We start from the raw sequence: 10,418 nt of genomic DNA, 5'->3' as shown, positions 1-10,418 counted from the left end.
CCCAAACCAAAATTTTCGGGAATCTCAATTTCAATACCGATCTCAAACCAAATTTTCGGGAATCCCGAAATAGTTTCGGGATTTTGGGACAAATCGGGAATCCCGAAATGGTTTTGGGCTTTTGGACAAAAAGCCAATATTGGGCCATGCCCAAAATCTGTCCACCCAGCCTAGTAATGAATATGTCCAATTGTATAGTCACTCAATTCAACAGCCCATATGGGCTTAAACCTAATTCAACAAAAAACAATTTTATTTCTACTACACGTCAAATCTGTGTACAAATCTATTTTAAAGCAATTTGCCAAATATATTCAACAGCCCATAGTGAAGTACAACATGTCAAATCGAAAAGCAAAAATATTAGTTACAAGTCAAGGTTTTAAAATAAATAAAGTAACAAACTCAAAAGCAAAAAAATTAGTTCCAAGCCAAAGTTTCAATAATTAAGTTACAAACCAAAAGCAAAAAAACAAAGCCTAAAATTTATGAAGATTGTTGGCCTCTTCGGCCCCTAATACCGAGACCATATGTGCACTAGATTGGCTACTAGACCCGTCCATCCTACTTAACAAATAAAATAACAATGCACATTAATATATATCACAACCACAGTTCAGCATATATCCAAATTCCAATCAATAATCTGAGCATAGAAAAATCTGAGCATTCAAAAATCTGAGCATTCAACATGGAAAAATCTGAGCATATATCGTGTATTTGAACTACAAAGCAAATAAAATCTGAGCATTCAACATAGAAAAATCTGAGCATTCAACATAGAAAAATCTGAGCATATATCGTGTATTTGAACTACAAAGCAAATAAAAACCAGGGTGAAAATTTGAAAATCATATACTAACTAATTTTCATATAACACATACAAAACTTGAAGCATTAAAGCAATCGCATAGATATGAAAATACTTACACTCCAAGAAGAAACGGCCACACTTCAGCTCGAATACTTGGATCAACACCCTGCATCAGAAAGTAAGTGATTAATATCCAACAGCTGTAAAACATACATCAATTTTAAAGTAAGTTGACGGAAATAGAAAAATAAGTCTGACAAAAGTCAAGAACATACTCCGCTACGAACTTTCTTTAAAAACTTGAGACCCCCATCAGTGAGTTTCCCATCTGGTGAAACAGAAACAATTTCCATGTTTCAACACATAGGAATAGGATGTCACACACTTCACGTCTTATTATCTAATCACCTAGCCAGGGATGCATAAGTAAAGTTACATACAGAAGTGTAGTTTTGAAAACCATATCACACATACCTGGAGAAGCAAAGTACCATCATTGCATTTATCTGCAACCCGTTTGCTCACATGGAAAGGATCTGTAAAATGCACTGCTAGGGTCCTGCACAAATTAATAATCAATAAAAGACATCTACAATTTTGAAAGATAAGAACAAAAAGTAGAACAAAATAAAAGAAAAATACCTCTCAAATATCTGATTGTGAGATACACCAAATTCAAGTTTGAGTGCTATCATCCTCATTCCATCCACAATGCTCTGTCTCTGGGGAGCCACTGCATAATGCATTATGTACAGGTAAGCAGTTGGGACTCAATAGAGTATTTAAATGTAGAACACACATATTCACAATCTGAAGATGATCCTACTGCAAGCTTTTCACTGATACTCAATCAAATTTTTTGTCGTATTTATTCAAACATCGAAAGATATTGCATTTTCTCCCCATACATCCCTTCTACATACCAATTTCATTTGGGAGAGGATGAGACTTGCAAAAAACACGCAGCGCATAAACCTGGTAATCCTGGTAGCCGCAGCAATCTGGTAATCCTGCAAACATGCAGCGCATAAAAACATTCACTCTTCAAAATTGAAACCAGTAAGGGAAGATTCAAGATTGAAATTAGGTTTCAAAACGAAGACAGAAATTAAGATTCAAGATTCAAACCCTAAATTAAATTTCAAAAGGAAGACAGAAATTAGGTTTCAAAACACTAAATTAATTACCTAATTTGGGGTGAGGTGAGACCGTGAGAGTGACTTCGAGTTCGATGAGAGATTAGATGAGAGATTAGGGCTGCGTTTCGAGACTTCGATGGATGGAAACAAATGAACGGAAAGAGTAGAGTACCATTTGGATCTGACCTAAAAACAAATCAACGGCACATATTAAATCCAAAATAATCAATGGTTGAAATAATTCTCTTACAATTAAAAAATAATATATATATAATTTTTTTTCGGTTCGGTATGGGAATACCGAAAAATGGAGATGCAGTACCGAATCCCATACCGAAAATTTCGGTTTGGTTCAGGATGACATCCCGAAAATTTCGGAAATTTTGGTTTGGGATTTTTTTGGTTTGGGATCGGGATTTTTTTGGTTTGGTTTGGGATTTTTGGGATTTTTTTCCAGCCCTACAAATCGCTAAGCGACATAAACATACAAAAATAATCAAGCCAAGAAGAAAACCACTGTTGACTCGTCTCCCTCGTCCCAACCATCCGCAAAATCACCGGACCAACGATAAAAAAATAGGAGGGAAATTAAAGCCCTTCAGCTTTTTAGTATTCACTTTCCTTTCTCATGTAAACCAATAAAACATTGAATTTTTTTATGACAAATGTGTTTTTGTTAACAATTAAAAGTGTTAAAGTTCAATTCTTGTTAAAAGCGAATTTAAAACAAATTATTGCTAACCTACTTTCCTACTCTTTTAATATAGATAATATTATTTGTTAAAAAAATGCTCATTTCCATTCCCATACGAAAAGACATGGAAACTCATTTCCCTTAAAATCCTTTATGCGTACCAGACAGCTTCAGGTTTGGTAAGCGATGAAGAAGGATAATGTAATAGGTTAGATTTATGATTAATATAGGTTTAGTCTTCGATTTCTTCCAAAATAAAATAGAAACATGCTATGTTAATGCACCGAGCAAGGTTCCCAAATATCGATGAATACATAAACGTGGACATGCAGCAGTGATATATCTGACATACCAGATCGAGTTAGTATATGAACTGGGAGGCAGATTCTACGCCCTTCCACTTTTCGTGCTCTCTTGTGCTCTTCTGTTTGTGTGGTTACGGTTAAATCACGTCAATATTTTATATTACTATTTATTTTTATCTTATTATCTCTATAAAAAAATAATATAAAATATTAACATAACTTAACCATGACCACATAAAACATAAAGGTACAGAAAGGTACTAAAAGTGGAAGGGCAGAGAGTCTGCCTCCTATGAACTGTACCGAGTACAACTTGCAAGCTACATAGAGCAGTGCAAAACGTCAAACGTGTTTTGAACAAAACAGATCACTGAGGGTGGGCGGCTTTACCCATATTCGGTGCCGCTGTAGTAATTGCTCGATTTGCTATTAATTATTAAAGTTTTACTTATTGATGATTGCATTTGCATGTCCTTCTGGCCAAACAACTCACTACTCAGCATCAGCTACCCTCTTCAAATTACAAAATGTAGAGGTACGTAGTTATTTAAAGAGTATATGATACTTTTGAGAAACTAATAGCAGAAAACAGAGGCCCTCGAAATTATGAGCATGTGAAGGTAAAAAAGTTTTATATTGGTGAAAGGAGAAATATTGTAAGGCCTATAAGAGGTTGAGCTACTCCTTATATTGTCAATTGGTTTTTTGGTGGACCTCAACTTTCTTTATGATATGAGAGCATGTTGTTTTAACGTGTCAAGCCCAACTGCCACAGGTGCTCAGCGTCACCTAATTCGTGTTGTCCATATATTTGGTTTAAAAATTAGACACATATGACAAGGCGTGTTAGAATGTGAAAATAAAAGATCCCCATATTAGTGAAAGGAGAAACATTGTAAGGACTTATAAGAAGTTGAATTACTCCTCATGCTACCAATAAATTTTATGGTAGAACCTTAACTTTTTTTCAAAACCTAAATTCAAACATATCTTCTAAGAGCAAGTCCACCCCTAAGGACTTTATGCCAGCACCCAGCCCATTTATCCACTCCAGTGAACAGTAACAGACTCAAATGAACAGTAATAGGTCAATGCATCTCCACCCTTTAAAAAATGCGTTGGCACCCAGTGAAAAAATGCGTTGGCACAAACGATCTCCATCCTTACAAAATGCGCTGGCACCCAACCCATTTAAAATATTTTTAAATTTTTTCTAAAAGAATAAAAAAATAAAATAGTTTGAATTTCGGATAGGATTTTTAACCAATCTCGTCACGCCACGTGTCATTATCTGAACGTACTATTTTGTGAATAGATTTCCGCTAAGATTTTCAACTAATCCCGACACACCACGTGTCACTTCCGTTTTACAATAATTTAGCCAAGATTTCGATAAGATTTTCAACCAATCACGTCATGCCACATGTCATTATTCGAACGTACTATTTTGTGGATAGATTTCCGATAATATTTTCGACCAATCCCGACACGCCACATGTCATTTCCGGTTTACAATAATTTAGCCAACATTTCGATAAGATTTTCAACCAATCACGTAGTGTCACGTGGCATTGTCCAGAACCTCATCCTTTCTTTTTTTGTCCATATAAACCCTACATCCCTACATCCATCCTCACACCAAGCTCAATCCTTCTTTTTAGCTCATAATCCTTGTTCATCGTTTTCAAATCTTGAGTTCTTATTACAATGTCTTCTTCAAGAAGGGTGTATAAACAGTTGCAGGAGCAACAACAAAGGTTGTTGGCACAACAGGCAGAATTGGCCAATCTCGAGAAAGGTGGAGGTGGAGGTGGAGATGAGGCTTTCTTCATGGAGGAGGATGAGGATGATCACCATAGAAGGCAGAAGGCCTTACATTCCCGCCGTGTCATGGAAGCCATGAGTCAGATAGCCAAACCAAGACGTGTTGCAAACCTCGATAGAAAAAGGGAAAAACGAGGTAAAAATCTATAGGAAGATTATTTTATTCCCAATAGCATATTCCCTGATCATATTTTTAGACGGCGTTTTAGAATGCAACGAAATTTGTTCAACAAAATCATGAGTGATATTTGCAACTATGATCCATACTTTGTGCAAAAAGAAGATGCTTTTCATGTTCTAGGTCTTATTCCCAAGCAAAAAATTACGGCATCCTTGCGAATGCTTGCATATGGAGCATCTGCAGATCAAGTGGATGAGATCGCGAGGATGGGAAAAACAACTGTTCTGGAATCCCTGATGCGGTTTTGCTCTGCAATTGAAGCCCTCTACACCAATGAGTAACTCCGGACACCTACGCCAAGGGACATGCGAAGGCTTCTAAGGAATGGTGAGATGCGAGGCTTCCCTGGCATGATTGAAAGCATTGATCATGACTGCATGCACTGGACTTGGAAAAACTGTCCAAGTGCGTGGCAATGAGCATATGGCGACAAAAAATGAGCCAAAAGCATCATTTTGGAAGTGGTGGCTTCATTTGATACATGGATTTGACATGCTTTTTTTGGTGTTCCAGGAGCTCAGAATGACCTAAATGTCCTTGCCTAATCCCCAGTGTTCGACGAACTGCTGCAAGGAAACTCGCCGAGATACACATATTGGGTTAATGGTACCCAATACGAGGGATCATACTACCTTGCAGATGGCATTTACCCAAGGTGGTCAACATTTGTCAAAACAGTGCCACATCCACAGACTGAAAAGGAAAAACACTTTGCAAAATGTCAAGAAGGGTGTAGGAAGGATGTCGAGCGTTGTTTTAGTATCCTGCAAGCTCGTTGGGCGATTATCAGGGTTACAGCTAGAATGTTTGATGTCGATGCTCTTCGATCCATCATGATGACGTGTATTATTCTCCACAACATGATTGTTGAAATGAGTATGATTATGATGCTGTCGATGAATATGAGCTGGATCCGATGAACAACTCAAGAACACGTATCTATTGTGCTCATGACCGGACCGAAGATCCAGTGCAACATGAGCCGTTGGAACGCGATGGACGTTACAATGAATTGATCGTTCAGCGGTACACTAATGTGCAAGAGCCATACTGGCACGTAACCTGCCAGAATGATTTGATTGAGCACCAGTGGGGATTGCATGAAGGCGAAGATAATTAGAATGAGGCTTGTGGTTGAAGAATAAATTGTATTTTTTTTAAGTTTATGTAATTCTATGTAGTGTGTTTTGTTTTTAAGTTTATTTGGTGAGTTTATGTAATTCTATTTATTTGGTGAGTTTATGTAATTCTATGTAGTGTGTTTTGTTTTTAAGTTTATTTGGTGAGTTTATGTAATCTTATTTCATGTGTTTAAATAAAGTACAAAAGAAATAAAGTTTTAAAAATAAATAAATAAATAAATAATTGCATTAAAATTGCATAATAAATTAAATAAAATAAATAAAGTTTTAAAAATAAATAAGAAATAACATAAAAATTACATAAGAAATTAAATAAAGTTCAAACCTAAAAAAAGAAAAAACATAAAAATTACATAAGAAATTAAATAAAGTTCAAAAGAAAAAAGAAAGAAAAAACATAAAAAATACATAAGAAATTACATAAAAATTATACAAAGTCTCTCGAGTTAGGATATGTGGTGCTAGGATCTTGGTTGCCATGATTTATGTAGCTAGAACCCCCTTGACTTGTTTCCGCATCTCTTGCACGCCTCCTTCGCATGACATCTCTTTTTTCCGATGTCCAAAAATATTTAGAATTCGGAGACAGTCCTACTAGAGACTTGCTCATAGTGTCACGATTTGCTTGAGCCATCCTTTTTTCTCTAAGCATTTCATTTTCTCGAAGAAGTGCTTCTCTAACCAGCTCGTTCTCTCGATTAACTACTTCTCTTTGTCTCTCAGCCGTCGCATCACGGGCCTCAGTATCTGCTAATATTGCTGCCATAGCAGCAACTTTTTCCTCATCTCTAGCCTTTTCCCGTGCCATGTTCAGTTCACCTTGGCGAGCAAGTTCCTCCATATATTTAGTGTAATCATTTTTGGAAGAACTACCTTTTTTCTTTGACGCCTTTTTACCTTGAGGCCTGAGGGACTGACGAGTCGGTTGGGTCTCGGGCACTTGTTCAGGCATCCCTTCTGTGTCTTGAAATGTGTCGACTTCTTGTTCGGCCATGTCTGGTTCTGGAGAACTATGTAGACCCATACCGTGCATAACAACTTCTAGACCGGTTGCCACAATTTTGTATTTAGGGCAATCTTTGACAATTTGCCAACATTCCCATCTAGTGAATGATTTGTTCCCATTCTTTGAATTGTAGAATCCTTGAGCTTGTAGTGTCTATAAAAATGTGGGATAACATAGTGTTAAAAAATGCGGGTGTAACACAAATAAATAAATTCAAAATATTGATACGGGTGGAATGCATATAAATTACATAAAAATGACATAAGAAATTAAATAAAAATTACATAAGAAATTAAATAAATTAAAATTTTGATGCGGATGGAATGCATATAAAAATTACATAAATAACATAAAAATTATATACGAAATTAAATAAATCAAAATATTGATGTGGGTGGAATGCGTATAAATAAATAAAAATATTGTCACCTGATCCGCTAAACTTGTCCCACTACGGAGGTTACTGGAAGCATGAGAGATGGCATTTTTCCAACAAGTAAAGGATGCGTTGAGTTTTTTCCAACGACCTTGAAGACCTTGACTTGTTCTGGTGTCTTTTCCATGTACATCGCAAAATGCTTTCGTAATTTTACTCCACATTTCTGGCTTATCCATCTCATTACCCGTAATTGGGTCATGAGTAGTGTGAACCCAACATTCACACAACGTAATATCTTCAATGAGCTTCCACGAAGACATTTTTTTCTCTTAAAGTGTAGAAAATATTGAAATGTAGATAGTATAGAAAGTGTAGAAAATATTGAAATGTGGTGTAAAGATGGAAGATGAGGGTTAGGTATTTATAGGAAAAAAATACCTATTTTTCAAAATTTTCTGTATTTTTTAATAATTTTTCTGTGTTTTTTAATAATTTTTAATGAATTTTAATATAGTTAATTAATCTGGACCGTTGGATTTGAAAAATATTCAAATCCAAGAGCCAGGGAGTTGCCACGTGGCCAACGGTCATATTTCTGACCGCTGGGCCTTTTTTTTTTTTTACTTTTTTGTGAAAAAACGTGGACCGTTGATCTTTGATCCGATGGTCTATTTTAAAAGTAAAATTTAAATTTTTTTTATTGTTGGAAATCTAACGGCATAAAGGGAGCCACATCGCCAACTCAGGGGGGGACTGAGTGCGCCTGTCACGCGGGCCCGCGCTCCGAAATCCTGTTGGACACTCGAGCCACGCCTCCGTGAAGCGCACGCACCAGGCCAACAACCCGGCTTCTTGCTCAGTCTCTTTTGGGCTGGTCCAGAGCCCAGCTCGGGCTGGGTACCAGTCAAGTTGAGGGGGTGGACTTGGTTGACAGGTGTTGGCCTTGTTTTTGTGCTGGGTCCTGGGCAAAGTCCACTCCGTGGACTTGCTCTAATAATTTGCTCCAGCGGGTAGAAATCATATGGGAAAGAGGACCTCTAGGGATTGAACGGGGACCACATGGGAGGATGCTTTGTGTAGGATTTGGTAACATCTGACTGAATCTGTGCATGTGGCTGATATCAACTTCCCATATACAGTGGAACGTTTCAGGAAGTTTCGAAATAAATGTTTGTCTAAAAACCCATTTCGAATTAGTAATGACGCTGAATTATGTAAAAGAGAGTATGGAGGTTTTCCAACGAAAAATTAAAGACTTATAGTTGGTTGTGTAGATCGAGGATCTACGCTTGACTTCTTGTTGGTTGCTTGAAAATAACAATGGCTGGCGGGTTACTAGCATGAAGATGTCAAATATTCAAGGAAGAGAGATAATGGCGGAGCCATAATTTTAGATTAGGAGGAACCTCCACAAAAGTTTTTTAAAAAAAAAATTAATTTAAACGGATAGTATTTACAACACTACTAACCAAAATATCATAATATATATATATATATGAAAAGTAACCAAAATTCAAAATAACATAGCATCCATAATATTACATATTTCCATGAATCATAATAATTGTCCTCGACAAGTTTTCATATTTTGAAACCGTTGCATGATAGCCTCGTTCTCTATACTATTAAAAACATGTTTCTCAATATAAACAACCAAACAATCATTCATCCACAAATCACCCATTCGATTGCGTAAGGTGTTCTTCACAATGTTCATAGCAGAAAAGACTCGATCTACACTTGCAGTTGCAACAGGTAAGATGAGTGCTAGTGTCAAAAGTAAGCACACTAATGGGTAAGTCTGATCTTTCTTTGTTTCAACCATCTTTTGTGCAAGATCGCTAATTCCTTTCAAATCTGCAAACTCACTATTAGAGGTCATGTCCCAAATGTAATTCTCGAGTTATTCTCTGAGTAACTCAAGATCATGCTCGGAAAAATCACTTGGATAAAATTGGGCAAGACGCATCAATTTTTCTTTGTCAAAAGTGGATAAAGAATTACTTGGATTTAAACATGCCACACAAAGAAGTAATTCATTATTCTTCTCAGTAAATCGATTGTTTAACTAAGTGAGTTGTTTATCTATGACATCGATGAATAAATCAACACGATAATGATACAAATTTGTGATGGGATGAGCTTTTTGGTCTGGCCAATCTCCACTCGAAAAAATATCATCTATGCTAGGACTTTTAAAATGATTCTTGTCACAAAAGGATGAAACTTAATCAAATAAAGATTCCCAACCACTTTCTCTCAACCTTTGCAATCTTCTTTTGCATATATTGACCAAGTTAATTGCATTCACAATATCTTGATCCTTCTTTTGTAATGCGTGTGATAGATTATTTGTGATTCCCAAAACCTTTTTCATTAAGTGTAGACCAAAAATGAAGTTGAAGGATTGAATAAAAGTCAAAAGAACCTTTGCTTTAAATTTTTGTTCTAAACTTGTTCCATCTTTTCTTACAATCTCAAGCACTTCTATCGATGATGAGAACATGCGAGCCAAACTGATTAAATATTTATAGTGAGAGCTCCATCGTGTATTAGTAGCCCACTTAAGAGTAGTTTCTTGATTCTGACCTTGTCCACTTGAAAGCTCGTTATTTTCTAGTGCTTCCAAAACTATATAAGCATGTTTCTCTCCAAGGAATATCATGACAATTAGAATATGTCACCACAACATACACCACAGAAGAAACCATAGTGAAGAGATCCCCAATTTCTAAATTCTTTTTTGCCACTGCTACTAAAACTAATTGAAGTTGATGAGCAAAACAATGAACATAAAAGGCAGACATATTCTCATTTAAAATTAGAGCTTTAAGGCCATTGAACTCACCTTGCATATTACTTGCCCATCATAGCCTTGTCCACGCAATTTGGATATACTTAATCCATGTGTAGAAAAGAAGTCATCAATGGCTA

At 36.3% G+C, this 10,418-nt stretch overlaps 2 protein-coding genes across 8 annotated transcripts; both read right to left on the bottom strand.

The window, feature by feature from the left end:
• Positions 1-289: 289 nt before the first annotated feature.
• LOC126600618 (trafficking protein particle complex II-specific subunit 130 homolog) lies at positions 290-2,150 on the bottom strand. 7 transcript variants are annotated; one of them, XR_007615492.1, is made up of 7 exons: positions 2,002-2,150; positions 1,738-1,824; positions 1,457-1,547; positions 1,289-1,373; positions 1,090-1,222; positions 931-980; positions 290-564 (listed from the first exon to the last, which is right to left on the bottom strand). XR_007615492.1 is itself a non-coding variant. In XM_050267213.1 (6 exons), the coding sequence occupies exons 3-6, from the start codon at positions 1,513-1,515 to the stop codon at positions 480-482; spliced, it is 279 nt and encodes a 92-aa protein (XP_050123170.1). In that variant the 5' UTR covers positions 1,516-1,547; positions 1,738-1,824; positions 2,002-2,148; the 3' UTR covers positions 290-479. The 7 variants fall into 7 exon arrangements, 2 of the variants coding, with proteins under 2 accessions (XP_050123170.1, XP_050123169.1); XR_007615491.1 differs by having other exon boundaries at positions 290-567; positions 2,002-2,148; XR_007615489.1 differs by having other exon boundaries at positions 290-567; positions 1,306-1,373; positions 2,002-2,148.
• A 4,215-nt stretch (positions 2,151-6,365) lies between these two features.
• LOC126599094 (uncharacterized) lies at positions 6,366-7,705 on the bottom strand. The gene is made up of 2 exons (XM_050265444.1): positions 7,535-7,705; positions 6,366-7,258 (listed from the first exon to the last, which is right to left on the bottom strand). The coding sequence occupies exons 1-2, from the start codon at positions 7,703-7,705 to the stop codon at positions 6,527-6,529; spliced, it is 903 nt and encodes a 300-aa protein (XP_050121401.1). The 3' UTR covers positions 6,366-6,526.
• Positions 7,706-10,418: the final 2,713 nt, after the last annotated feature.

This window comes from Malus sylvestris, chromosome 14, assembly GCF_916048215.2.
Source record: "Malus sylvestris chromosome 14, drMalSylv7.2, whole genome shotgun sequence".
NCBI lineage: Eukaryota > Viridiplantae > Streptophyta > Magnoliopsida > Rosales > Rosaceae > Malus > Malus sylvestris.
This window is presented reverse-complemented; position numbering and strand designations above follow the sequence as displayed.